The following is a 14,431-nucleotide window of genomic DNA, read 5'->3' on the forward strand; positions in this document are numbered from 1 at the left end:
CCTCACATCATGGTTCTCGGTACCATCCACAAACCTACATCTAGCTACTCTTCCTCCTTTGGCATCGACATCCATGGTTGAGAGAGGGTTGCTACCCTTATTGGTATTCTCTAGGTTTCAACACTTGTCTTCAACAACAACCTACCCCCCCTTATTGTACCTTCTCCTTTGCATTGCATGATTTCATCATCTTTGTTAAGGGCACTTAGGCAAGTGAATGATTTTCCCACGAGAAACATTATCTAAGTGGAACTTGCTACATGAGCATTCTCAACATGTAGCCTACTATGCATCTCATTGTGCAAAGCACCCCTAAACAGGTCCTAAGTTGTCTCCACCTAAGGATCTTACACCACATCACCACTTTTTCATCACCCCTTCTCTTGTCATCCATACCCTTGAGTGGATGTGTAGCTTGTTTGTTTTGTGATGGGTTGGACCTAACGATCCCTTCTCGTTCTCATGTATTGTTCAATTACTTAATCGACCACCAACCATCTCTCCAAACACCTTTATATTTACTTATTAAACAACCAAAAAAAGTAAAAACAAAAACCACACACCTCATTGTGGTTCCATCTACCTTTGCGAGACTTGATAGGCCACTAGGCAACCGACGAGCACCCTTTGTTCCATGCCCTGTCCTCTCTAGGGTGACTACTTGGACTCCCTTGGTAAGATATCCATCGCCTCTATAATCTTGGTAGGCCATCGGATAGCCACTATGCACCCTTCGTCCGATGCCCTCGCTGCTTTAGGGTGGAACACCTTGGGTAAACCTAGGTTGGCCTTCCTTTCTAGCCATGTTTTGGGCTTGAGAGGGGGTGTTCAGCTAAGAAATGCATTCCATGCTGATTAGCCTCTTAGGCAACCCCAAAACATGCTTATTTAATGAAAAACACAAAATCAGTCCGCAGTTTGAGAGTGTTTCTATGAAGCCCTAATTTGGGAGGGTCCATCCACATCTATAAATACACAGATTGCCCTCATTTAGTCTTCATCCCTTCCAGACAAGTTTTCTGCATTCATGTGAAGATCTTCGCCATCAGTCTTCTTCCACTTGGCTGTCCAACCTTTGTGACTGCTGCCACCACTCTGCCTACTGCTCCAACCCCTGGCGACTACCCTTCCAATTCCCATCTACTACCTAGCACTTCTTCCACTACTACCTTTGGCCCCAGACAGCCATTGCCAACTCTAATCGACACCTCTTCTATTGCGTTTGGCACTTTCAGCCATCACTAGCATCCTTCTACATCTCCACTGCTCTATTCAAGCATCCTACTGCTTCCGTTGATCTGTGTCTCGGTCTTCTATACCCTCCAACACACTCCAACTGGTTGTTACAACACTTGAGATCCATCTTCAATGGATGTCACACTCAAACACTCACTGCTTTGCCCTTAAGCATTCTATACACTTTTACATTCATTTACTACATTGATTCATTCACTTCAAAGTTTTCATTCTCTTTCTATTTGGGTTTGTGTTTTTGCATTTTAGAATTTTGTGTTTTGTGTTTTGCGTTTAGGGTTTAAGTTTCACACATCATTGTCTATCTTTGTGTTTATGTCATGGTTGTACACTCTATGTTTCCTAAGTGCAAACCCTAGCAATTTCTTCACAACATCATCTACCTTCGCCTCACCTACCACATCTTTATCTATGGTGTTGCCAAAGTGGTCTACATTTTATTGCTTCATCAACATTAGTAGTTTTTTGCCCTCAAGATCTATCTCGAAGGAGAACACTCTCCCACACACCCTCAACCAGTTCCCACAAGAAAGTAGGTGTTGGGCAGCCTCTACTCTTTGAGCACACTTAGTAGTAACCCTTCTCTTCTTCATTCGACTTCTTGTTTGAGTCCATTGTGTGTTAGTCGCATTCGTACATTTACTATTTTCTCTACAAACCTAGTGTATCCTCAGAAGCAACTCTCGAATCTTCGCTTATGATTAATCCATGTCTACGTCCAAATCAAAGCATGGTCCATTTGACATGGATGGCTATTGTTTAGACGCATATATGAAAAGATGCCCATGTCACTTAAACTTTGCTGAATATCTTCAAGACACTTGGTTGACGGATGATGCATGTGATGTAGCACCATTTGGATGATGATACTTAACAACTTCCATGCAAAATAGTTCAAAAGAGGATCAACCTACCGATCACCTATTTCTTATGGAGATCGTGTTATTTTAGGGTCAATTTGAATTTAAACATTCCTACTTTATGAAGCTCTCTTCAACAAAAGGTAAAAAGGGTTGTTCCTTTGTATTTGATAGCAAAAACCTTCAAACTCTGTAAACTCTTCACCCTAAACCCTAACACTAAATCTCTTAAGTGTTCTTCGGTGAAAGCCACTCCAAGGTGAAGATTAGATATGGAGATCATATGGCACTATGGTGAAGCCTCCACACTATGTTGACTATTGAAAATAATGCAATGATAAGCATATTCAAATGTCAATCATGCTACATAGTCTTTTATGATTCACGTTGAAATATAGCCTACATATTTCTTGGAACAATTATTCAAACTTAAAAAGGAGTGTAGATTATAGTTGGAAAGAGTGCATATTCATAACCAAATATGTATGACAAAGCCACATTGGAGACAACTGACTCACTGCCCGTTGCGTCGCCTAGTACCCCTGCCTCCCGATTGTTCCCTCATGCCCGCCCCTACTCGTTGCCATCACTGGTGCCCCCTCCCCTTCCCCACCTGTTGCCCCACTTGGGCCCCCGCACCTGTGGCCAATCGCCCCCGCCTCCCCTGCCCGTCGACCCCCGCCTGCGGACTGGTGGTGCCCACCCTGCCCGTCGTCCTGCCCCCTGCCCGTCGCTCCCTACCCGTCACCCCCGCCCCCGATCCACACCTGCCTGTGCCCCCGCTCCTTGGCCATCATCCCCGCATGTGCTCACCCCCACCCCCTGGCCATCATCCCCACCTGTGCCCCTGCTTGTGCCCGTCGCCCTGCCTGCCATCATCCCCACCTGTACCCCTTTGGTCCGGCCGAGGGCCACCATGGAGGACTGGAGTTCGCCGTCCAGACCTGCGCAAATCATACTTGCATGCCCCATAGTTTTTCCTCCTCATCAGCAACCTCCACACCGAACAAGTGCCTATTCGGTCAGTCACAAGTTTCCCCATGAGCTTACACCTTGCATCTTGGAATGTGAATAGTCTCCACTACAGTGGGCACGTGGTTCAAGGAAGTTGATTGTTCGGCAAGAGCTGCAGCCTACCCTTGCCGGACGGTTATGTACTCTACTTGGTTAGAGTATCATTATTGTAACATCTTCCTTAAACACAAGGCTCCACCACCCCAGCCCAACGGGCTGACCGGTGCGGTGGCTTCACCATTCCTGAAGTGCATGGCGTGGAGGCATATGCACCTCATTGGCCGGAGTCTCATCGCCTGTGTACGAGACCACGGGACAATAGTGGCAGGAAGGGTTCTATGGATCAGATTGGATATTGGGGACTCGTGCCTTGGAGTCCTCAATGTCTATGCCCCTACGGAGGTTAGGGCATGCAACAAGTTCTGGGTGGAAATCGTGGATGGACTCCCAGAGGTGGACTCCTGGATCATTGGAGGAGACTTCAACAACCTAGAGACTTTGGAGGACCAACAGGGCACTGGCAAAAACTACCAACGCATGGCTAGGGAGGAGCTGAGGCAAGAGAGATCTTTCTAGTGGCAATAGGAGCATGCGATGCCTGGAGAGACCCTGCCTTCCAAAGGAGGGAGAGGTCGTTGGACTTCTCTTGGGGATACAGGTGGCTAGGTGTTCTGCTGGAGCGGTTGGACAGGTTTTATGTGGGAGAGTGGGGAGGCTCTCGTGGAGGCCAGATTGGGTAGTTGGCGGGCACCACGTTGTTCGATCATTGCCCGGTTCTCCTGACACTTGATCCCCTAGCATCTACCCTAGACACACGATCTTGTCAGATCCCTTACTCGATCTATAGGAAGGAGGAGTTGATGAGACAGATAGAGCATATTTGGATCAAGGAGTGGGGCAGGAGAGACCAGATCGTAGAGGAGGTTGCAGAGATCCTAGCCGAGTTGAGCAGTATCTACCAAGCAACAGCCATATAGGCCATGTAGCAGAGCTAGGAGGAAGAGAGAGCACTCCAGCGGGACCTAGCAGCCATGCAAAGATTATTATAGGAGGCACCAAGGGATCCCACCCTCCACGCACAAGAGGTGCGCGTGAGAGCTGCCATTGCTGGCCTAGAGAACAAGCGCTCAAAGTTCTCTTTCCGCACCTCAGAAGCTTTCTGGGTGCAAAAGGGGGACACGATGTGCATGGAGTTTTTCCAGGTGCACTAGCCTCGCACCTTAGGAGAGCAGATACGCAACCTTTGAGATCAGTATGGGAGGACTCATTCTAGCCTAGACGAGGTTATGGAGATTGCCACCGACTACTACAGACGCCTTTTCCAGCAGGAGACAACCTCAACTAGAGGACAGCGACATAGATAGCAAGTCTGGTATCACATCTCGTCCCTCGTCACAAAGGAGATGGGGGCCTCTCTAAGGCATTCTTCACTACCTACTGGGAAGTGGTGAAGGAACCCCTACTGATGGCCTTCTAGGAGATTTTTACTTTAGGACAAATGCCAGGGAGTCTTTCAGCAAGCCTTATCAATCTTCTCCCCAAAGGGGGAGACCGGTTGGAGCTTTCCTAGTGGAGACCGATCACCTTATTGTCAATGGCCTATAAGGCACTAGCAAAAATGATTGGTAGGCGACTACGCCCCGTGGTTCCAAACATCATCCATGACACACAGACAACCTTTGTCCAAGACAAGAGCATCCTAGACAATGTGTTCACCTTCTTTGAGGCAACAGAATGGGCTCAGCACAGTGGGCAGAGACTGGCCGTACTTACTGGGATTTCCTAGAGGGTACCATGGTGAGGTTGGGTTTCCCCCAAGCTTGGATTCGCAGGGTCTCCGCACTTTACAGATCAGCCACCATCAGGGTTCTCATAGGTGGCAGGCGAGGGGAGGAGTTTCAACTGGAGAGATCGGTCCAGCAGGGCTGCCCCCTGGCCCCATACCTGTTCCTACCCTTTGTAGAGGCGATGTCTCACTTCCTCAAGTCATATGTGAGCGGATTACGCGGCCTCCAACTTCCAGTGAGAGAGGAGACTGAGTTGTTAGACTCGGGGTATGCAGATGATACAACACTACATAGAGGACGATGAGTTAATGCTGGAGAGAGTGAGGCTTGCTCTTGAGGTGTTATGTTCTACAGGGGGAGCGAAAATCAACTGGCGAAGTTGATTGGTTTTCTCATAGACCCGGACTCTAGCACGAAGTGGGGCATCCACCTGGGATTTAGATGGGTGATGAGCAAAGGGCAGACCGTCCGGTACCTAGGGTTCCAAGTGGAACTCAACATCACTCCCACCCAGTAGTTTCTTCTAGTCCTCGGGAGGAAGCTGACCTACTGGAGCACGGCTCGCCTCTCACTAGCTGACCGAGCCCTGGAGTTTCTTCTAGTCCTCGGGAGGAAGCTGACCTACTGGAGCACGGCTCGCCTCTCATAGACCCGGACTCTAGCACGAAGTGGGGCATCCACCTGGGATTTAGATGGGTGATGAGCAAAGGGCAGACCGTCCGGTACCTAGGGTTCCAAGTGGAACTCAACATCACTCCCACCCAGTAGTTTCTTCTAGTCCTCGGGAGGAAGCTGACCTACTGGAGCACGGCTCGCCTCTCACTAGCTGACCGAGCCCTGGTGGTTTACCAGGTCCTCCTAGCGATGGCCTGGTACATAGCCTCGCATTGGTGCTTCTCCCCATCCTGCATAGTACCGCTTCGCCGCCTAGTGCAGGACTTCCTTTGGTCCAGGTCAAACGGCTCTAGGGATTCCAGGGCCAAGGTGGCATGGGTGACCATCATACGGCATTGGTCAGAGGGAGGGCTAGGAAACATAGACCCAAAGTATCAGAGTATGGCTCTCTTGGGCAAGCTAGTTGTCTACGGCCCACACCAGGAGGGCAGACTTGGAAGGTCCTACTGCATGAGGATCTTCAGGATTGTAGACTGAGGCTTGGCGGTGACTGGAGGCTATCCCTAAGATGGATCTTCACGTCAGCCCCCAGATCACCTTTCCTATGCAGCTGCTCCATGTGTGGCAGGGCCTCCACAAGGCCCTAATCCAAAACCCCCCAAGCTGCTAGGAGGAGAGAGACCGTCACCAGGTGATTTGAAAACCCCAGGTCAGAGATCGGGAAGGGGCACAGATTAGTAAGCGCCCCCACATCCAGTGGGCTGGTTGGGAGGTTGGCCCGGCTCGTACCATCAGGACATGGCGGGAGGTATGCATGATGGTGGACGAGGAGATGCTGCAGCGAGTATTAGGCTACCAGAGAGGAGTGGAGTTGAGGAGAAGGGAGATAGACGCAGCAGTACCTCAAGAGTGGCTTGCTCCCCTGATATGCGAGCCGATAGAGCCCGAGGAGGTATGGGCCGCTAGGTTTTCACCAGCAAGCATCCCCCTACAAGTGGCAGGTAGAGTGGGCGGCGCTCCACTTGGGACTTTCTTCACCGTATAGGAGGGGAGGCGTTTGGCTCTTGACAGAGGGAAGCAGGATAAGGGGATAGTTGTCCTTTCATGAAAGAGGATCTGGGTGATTGGCCTTCAGGGAAAGACATGGCAACTGGACCCTTTTGTATTTTGGCACAAGCTCAAGGAGTGGCGCCTTTGGATCTGGGAGGGCAAGGGCAATCCACTTGATGAGATAGAGTGGGATCCGAGAGAGTGGCTATGGCTGGCCACTGCGGTCGCCAAGAAGCCACCGAGGTTCTTGGAGTACACCGCCAGGATTGGCAGACACGTACCCATGCATGAGGATATGGAGTGAGTGCCATCACGTAGCAGGCATTGAGCGGAGCACAGTATCACGGAGCCTTTCCGACGGACCTTCTGGCGCCGCCTATGGGATAGCTGGAGGCCGAGGAGGATATCGTATTTTTTATGGCTGGTGGCACATGGAGGCTTAGCAATGGAAAGCTAGCTTGCCCAGATGTAGGAGGAGGGAGGTTGTAAGCGCTGCACACAGCAGCCTCTGGAAACCCCAAAGCACTGCCTTTGCAGGACACGATATTCATTACCGAGACAGGGTCGTGCGCAGAGGTCGATTAGGAGGCTCTACCCATCCGCCAGGTACTGGAGCACACAGCAAACCGCTCTAAGATATGGGAGATCATAGAGAGTCTTACTGGTTGGCATATCTTGAAGGCATGGTGTCAGGAGGCTTTCGACAAAGAGAGACTTTCAGTACAGGAAACCTTAGCAGAGCTCTGGACCTCTATCATCCACTCCCTCCATGACCGATAGGATCAGGTGCAGGGCGAGTCCAAGGCTCATCAAGAGCTCCGATATCATTTCATGTGCACTTCGGGTGGCCAGGACCTATTTTTCGTGATGCATGCAAGCAACCCCAGATGGCGATACACCCCCCTCCATGGCTTCTTGCCCCCATCCCCCCCAGACCGCCTTGAGAGGCTTGTATACATTATGTATTTGTGACTTTCATCAGCTCCAGCTTGTCTCTTGAGCAGGAGTACTCCATTGTAATCAGTTTTTTTTAGTAATATAATCAGCCACATTTTACTTGCAAAAAAAGATACGTTATGACAATGAACTTCTCACAACGTCACCGGTGGCGAACCACCAGCATCGCCGCAATCCGAAAACTTCACCGGACCATTCAATCGGTAGGAGCGACGAGCGGTGTGTACAAAGGGCAGGGACGTAGTCAACGCGAGCTAATGACTCGCGCTTACTAGGAATTCCTCGTCGAAGATCAATAATTGCAATGATCTATCCCCATCACGATGAAATTTCAAAAGATTACCCAGACCTCTCGGCCCAGGTGGTAAACTCGTTGAATTCATCAGTGTAGCGCGCGTGCGGCCTAGAACATCTAGGGGCATCACAGACCTGTTATTGCCTCAAACTTCCATGGCCTAGACGGCCATAGTCCCTCTAAGAAGTTGGCCACGAAGAGGATCCTTCATGTAGCTGGAAACCAAAACACAGCTGTCTCTGGGGCTAGAACTGGTAAATACAGCAATGCAACTGCCGGTGGATAATGGCAGCTGATCACCAGCAAATATCTTGAGCTAGGGGACAGCTGAAAGATGATGATCTGATGCAGACCGGCCTGCTGCAGCAGTAAATGCAGGCAGCAGAGACAGCAACCAGGCAACAACTGATGATGTCAGCAAAAGGCAGCAAAACACGGTATGGAACAAGGCACTAACTAGAATCAGGTCGCTAGGTGCTAGTGATGATGGAGCAGCAAGGTGAAGAGGGCTGATGGTGTGCATCTATAGAAAAGGGATGAAATGAGTGGCCAAGCAGTCCCCCTATTTGTAGATGTGGCTCCTTCCAAAGTTCGGATGTATGCTTATGGTAGACAAAAACTTTGGCAAAATTTGAGTGCTGGGGCTGTTTTAATGAGCTAATGAAGATTTAATGTGTAATGCATTCTTTTTAGCTTAACATCTCTCTCCTCCCCCCCCCCCCCCTCTCTCTATACACACACACACACACCACGAACCTTGTGAAGGCCTCAAGCAAGTCTGCGGAAGCATATGGACAAGACTGAAAGAGAATGAACACAAGAGAAGAGGAAGAGAGAGAAGAGATATTAGCATGTAGAATCTGCAGTCAATGAATGCTGAAATGAGCATGTCCCCCAAACTATCTGACCCAGTAAAAAGGTGTCTGCTCGTGATGATTGCTGAAAATGCCCAAAACTAATAGGAAATGCATAATTGTGCCCGAACTGTACCTATTGTAGCATGACAATGCCAATCTAGGGGATGACTAAATCTCTAACAGCTTAAACTTGCCTTTTTCTATGACATTAATTAAAAGAGAACATGACTCTTTGGATTGGACTCTTACATTTATAGCTTTGCAAATTTCTAGTTCACGATATTTAGACTTTCTTTTCTTTAGTTTACATGTGTTATTGTATGTGTAATAGTATCATTAGTAGAGTTGATTTTATATGTAATCTATAATGAACATACAAACCAATGTATTTTATTTGAAAAATTGGTGTATGTTCCATACCATACATATTTGTGAATTGAACATAACATACAAATTGTATCTACCTTGGTAGCTAGTGCTTCCTAGAGAAAAAACAGATCACACCATTGAAAAACTTATACAACTCCTCACTAGTGTTGAAATCATCATTGTAAGTAATGATGGCACCTTTATCATCACTAGCATGAAAATCCTTGCTTCATCCTTGTCTTTCCTGAGTTGGGGAATCATTGATCCAATGCATGGTCTGGTTGCACTTGAAGTAATGTTGGCTGAGATTTTGTGGAATGGATCTCCTCTTATGCCCCTGAAGTGATTTAGCATAAAAGCCCCATGATATGTCTCCTTGCATGGCACTCTTCCCTTTCTCTAAATCAAAGATTCGGGATCCCTCCCAACCATGCCACTCTTTCCCTTCCCTGCAAAACTTGGCACCTGCAATTCGGCACCCTTTCTCGATGCTCTTAAAAGAAGCCATGATCTTGATGACGAGTGCAGCTTCACACTAACATCAATAGTGTCCCATAAAATGATCAACAAAGTAGTCCACATGGACAACTACATAAATACATAACAAAAACCTATGGTAAGAGTCAACGCTCTTACTGCATCTTTGCTTGAGAGTCTCCCATTCAGTTTTCTACAAACTCTGAAAATCCACTCAAGTGAACTCATGAAGAACCGTTGCGTGCATCTCCTCACACGAAGATACCCCATGTCAAATGAAAACAAAATCAAGAGAGAAATGGCTGAAACGAACATGAAAATATCCACCCCAAACAACTGACAATTATATCAACGGACAGGGGTGAAATAGAAATCAATCAAGGTGATACTAACAGCATAAAGAGCTGTCTAAAATAGACGAAAGAATATGAATATAATTTTCAGTAAGCTGAAAAGCTGACTGCATCCACTGCTCTATTGCCCAAAGACCTGTCAATATCTATAGTAACCACTTTTCTAATCAGTACCTGCACTACCATATGTCCATAAACGGCAGACAACAAGTATGATAGAAGAAGATGAGCCCTCCAAGCTTATTTGATGGGTAGACCATGGGGCCCATTGCTCAGAATAATCACTTCAATCAGCATTATTGGCATTAAAAATTATATAAAAAAAGGAAATGGCACATTGCGAGTTTCTCAAAAGTTGTCCTTGCTACCACATCAAACTTGAAGGGTGATCAGGCACTGTCTTAAGAGCATCATGAAGGCATAAACAACAGTACAGTAAACGAATCAGTTGTTGTTAGATGAGGTTGCCACAAGGCATACTTAGCAATTAGACAACACCATTGGAATGAAGCGAGAATGCCCTCTATTACCCACTTTGCTTGGCTTCTACACTACTAATATCTCATCCTTTATTGACCAATTGAGAGGAATGGAGTTTCAGCATACCTTCTCACAATCTTTGTTACAATTGATTAAAAAGAATTTGCCTTTCTTCGGAAAGCCAAACTCACACACAGAATAACAGGTTGTTTAACTGTGTACACAACCAGTTGGGCAGATTGTAATGCCAAACAATATGTGCCTCTAGATGGAAGATGCCGGAATCCCAAGTGCAAAGAAAGCCATCTATCCTCCTCATGCACTCAGAGTCACTTTGCAGTCTCTCTCATCTTGCACAAAGGAAATAATCTGTCCAAATCCTATAGAGAGTTTCTGCAGTAGCAAATATCTTGCAAATCTATGGCATGGATACATCTTGCAATCCAAATGAATCAACCAATGACAGTTGCAATCAGTCCCCCATTTGTGACAGTACCCTTCAGTCCATCATATTTGTGAGAGGTCTGGTGTGAAAATCATGCTCAAGCTCTTGACTAGGAATGAAATATGAACAATTCCCTTGAAAATCCATGTATCCACATGTTAGGCCTCAGTTCAAAAGAAGAAGATTTCATATGTTAGCTAAATTTGGAAGATTCTTCTCTAAAGAGATTCATATAGTTCTCTTTGTTTCACAAGGAAAATCCAAGCCTGCAAGCTTGACGTCTTAAATATGAGAAGGTGCTGTCTTAAAAAAACGGATCCTAAACTAAGGGATGGGGCCCTTTCCTTATTTGTGTCTTGACTTATTTCACTTGTAATGTTTTTGGAAGCTAAGTTCTTATCAAGGACTAATTATGTACCCTGAGCCCTAACCTCATAAATGAATTGAGGATAAATTCATGAGGTACTCGGATAACATAGACCAGGCTTTGAGGTATTTTGAGAAATGTCAAGTAACATGCATCAGACTTTGAGGAATATTAAAGTTTATTTCCACCTGGTTCTTGGGTTCAAGTGTGCATTTCATAGTTATTTGTGATGCAGTTCCTAGTAGCCATGCAGTCATGTAGGAATGTGTCCTATAGCTCATGAGTACAAGAAGCTGAAGAGTGAAAAACAGCACACTATAATGCTAATTATAATAAGCAGTTTTGGTCTCTCTGTGCACTTGTTTTGAATTAAGCCAACTCTATTCATCATGATTGTCCTTACTAAACAGCAAAAGCAGAACTAAATTTATAAATGTATGTTCTACATATTGAAGTTGAACGATTGTGACATCATAGCATAGTGATAACCTTTAATGTCTACACATGGACTGGAAGTCGCACTATAGCTTTAAGAAAAGCTCTATGATCCAGAGCATCTAGTGGGAACATGGGACTCTTTTAAGTACCATGAGAAAGCCCAAAATAGCACAAATAAACAGAAGCCAATAGGTTTGGGAATATTATGCAATAGCAATTCCTGATAAGGGAAAACAAGCAGTCCACCAGATGGAAGAATACCTGAGAGACTTTATTGACTTCTTGCAGAGTGAGATCCTTTCCTCCTGTAATATTGTAAACCACTCCTGTAGCTCTCTCAATAGAGCGCTCAATCAAAGGAGCAGATGTAGCTTGCTGAGCTGCCTCTTCTGCACGATTTTTACCGGTGGACATACCAACACCAAGCATGGCAGTGCCAGAGTTTGTCATTACTGCTTTCACATCTGCAAAATCTACATTAACAAGACCTGGAACCTGCAAAATAGAACAAATCAATCTAAATCATTAAAATTCTTGACCTCTGCCACTTACAGGTATTAAAACAGATAAGCTGGCTCAGACACTCGACTTACTGTAATGATGTCAGAAATGCCTTGTACACCTTGCCGCAATACATCATCAGCCAAGAGAAAAGCATCCTGCAAAAGTGTTTGTTCTTGGGCAATGTCAAGCAGTCTGTCATTTGGTATCACAATCAATGTATCTACTGACTTTTGAAGCCGTTCAATGGCCTCTAATGCCTGTACAGACCAGAAACCCAGTTAAATTTAGCTATCATGGTTCGCAAAATGTAAGAACCGTCACTGCAGAAAAATTCACCAGACACCTGATTTTGACAAAAAGGTATGAATCTTCAAAATCCTAAATCCCATACACTTGCTTTTAATCACAAAGAAGAGTTTACCTGCACAGCCCTACGACGTCCCTCAAAACTGAATGGATATGTAACCACCCCAACAGTTAGATTGCCTGCTTCTTTAGACATCCGAGCAACTACTGGAGCTGCACCAGAGCCAGTACCTCCACCCATTCCAGCAGTTATGAAAACTAGTTCTGCATTTGCAACAGAATCCTGAATAGCATCTTTAGATTCCTCTGCTGCCTGCTCACCAAGCTCTGGTTTACCTCCAGTACCTGCTCATAAAACAGCAATATGATATTTCGCCAGTTTTCATCTAGTATGTACAAAAGCACAAAAGTGCAATCAAATATGAGAATGAGGAGCCCACCTAATCCCCGTGTTATTTGTTCTCCAATCTGCAATCGCTGAGGTGCAGCAGATTGCAATAAAGCTTGGGCATCAGTGTTAATTGCCCAAAACTCCACACCCTATACACACAAATGAAACAAGATATGATCTGATTGCTCCAGCAATCAAGGCAACAAGGTACATTTTGAACCACCAAAATTGTATGCAAAAACACAGTGAACGAGGCAACCCTACAATTCAAAAACATGAACCAAAAAGAACAGGAGTTCACAATCTTAGAAAACCCAAATCATGAACAACTAACAAGCAAGCAAAAACATTTCAATCAGTGCTGTAAGAAGACTGCAGAGGACTGCACCAGAAAAGCAAGGAAGCTCATCAACAAACTGATCACATTAATGTCCTTACTCCAACCCACTCCATCATCTATGTCAACTGTTCTGTGCATAAGCTCGCAGTCAGGCACTTACTAACCCCATCAGCAACCAGCACCCAGCTAATGGCAACTACAGTCATCTCCAGCATTACCTTTAAGAAGCTCATATGTTACCATGATCAACTAAGCCCACCTGGATAAAGTGATCATTGATTGAGAGAGAGCAGTTGGAGCCCTGAATTGAGTATGAACAGGAACGGATGGACAGCAGACTTGAGTGGGCAGCCAGTAAGCTTCCATGGAAGGAAGGAAACAATGACAGGTGACAAAACACAGCAGTCACATGTCATGTACTCAGCTCCCAGCTCCCACGCACACAAGACTTCTCTCCTTTGGCTGGCCATGTCTGAGACTCTATAGACTGATGCGGACTAGCTATTTATTGAGTCAGGCAGAAAAGCCACCTACCTAGAACTGCCTAACATTTTGAAGAATACTCTTAGACCAAGACTTATACTGACAAAGCTTCAGAACATCACTAGAAACAAGACCTAACTTTTTGAGTCCTCCAAGTGAGTACTCAACAGAAGTGGCATCCCTCATGATTACCTTGTTGGCAATAAGATATGGCCACTCACTAGTGCTACACCTTTCCACAGAACCATAAGGATCTGGTAAAAAGCATGCACTAAAACCCTTTCCTTTTCAACTAGATGACGTAACGATTCTCAAAAACTCCACAAATCATTAGCCTTGTCCATTCAAAACCCTGATTTGTGGCATGAAATAAGGACCCAAGAGAGTAGAGTTGGCCAACCTTTCCCGTCTCATAAACTCCATGAGTCTCTTGGCTTACACAATGCAGATTGGCAAACATATACTGATGCATGATAATGTAGAATGGGCCCATTCCTGCAAATAGCATTGAGCAAAGGAGAGCATAACAGAGCCTTTCAGAAATACCTTCTGAAGAGATTCATGGTTGTCCTAAAGAACATGCGCATAAGGAGGGTAAAGCGGAAGCTATCAAGGATGGAGATGGTTTGAGTAGCTGACAAAACATTAGTATCACTTTGGCCTAATGCAGCTCTAGAAAACAAAAATAGATCCACAAAGAATTATTTAGGAAAAGGGACATTTTATCAATGGTAGGACATGTGAGAGTGTGCAACGAAAGAGGAACATGAACACAAAGAGAAAGGGAGA

The 14,431-nt window shown here is 45.8% G+C and overlaps 1 protein-coding gene across 1 annotated transcript in view; it reads right to left on the reverse strand.

Moving 5' to 3' along the window:
* Window positions 1–14,431, reverse strand: part of LOC148024572 (cell division protein FtsZ homolog 1, chloroplastic-like) — a 73,428-nt gene that overhangs the window by 26,815 nt on the left and 32,182 nt on the right. Inside the window, exons 2-5 of the mRNA XM_087694190.1 lie at window positions 12,869–12,968; window positions 12,544–12,773; window positions 12,212–12,379; window positions 11,880–12,113 (exon numbers count right to left, since the gene is read on the reverse strand). Of these exons, the coding sequence (XP_087550316.1) occupies window positions 11,880–12,113; window positions 12,212–12,379; window positions 12,544–12,773; window positions 12,869–12,968 (732 nt within the window). The remainder of the gene's footprint in view (window positions 1–11,879; window positions 12,114–12,211; window positions 12,380–12,543; window positions 12,774–12,868; window positions 12,969–14,431) is intronic.

Source organism: Lygodium microphyllum, chromosome 15 (assembly GCF_053477565.2).
Source record: "Lygodium microphyllum isolate KBCC chromosome 15, Lygodium_microphyllum_v1.1.10, whole genome shotgun sequence".
Lineage (NCBI taxonomy): Eukaryota > Viridiplantae > Streptophyta > Polypodiopsida > Schizaeales > Lygodiaceae > Lygodium > Lygodium microphyllum.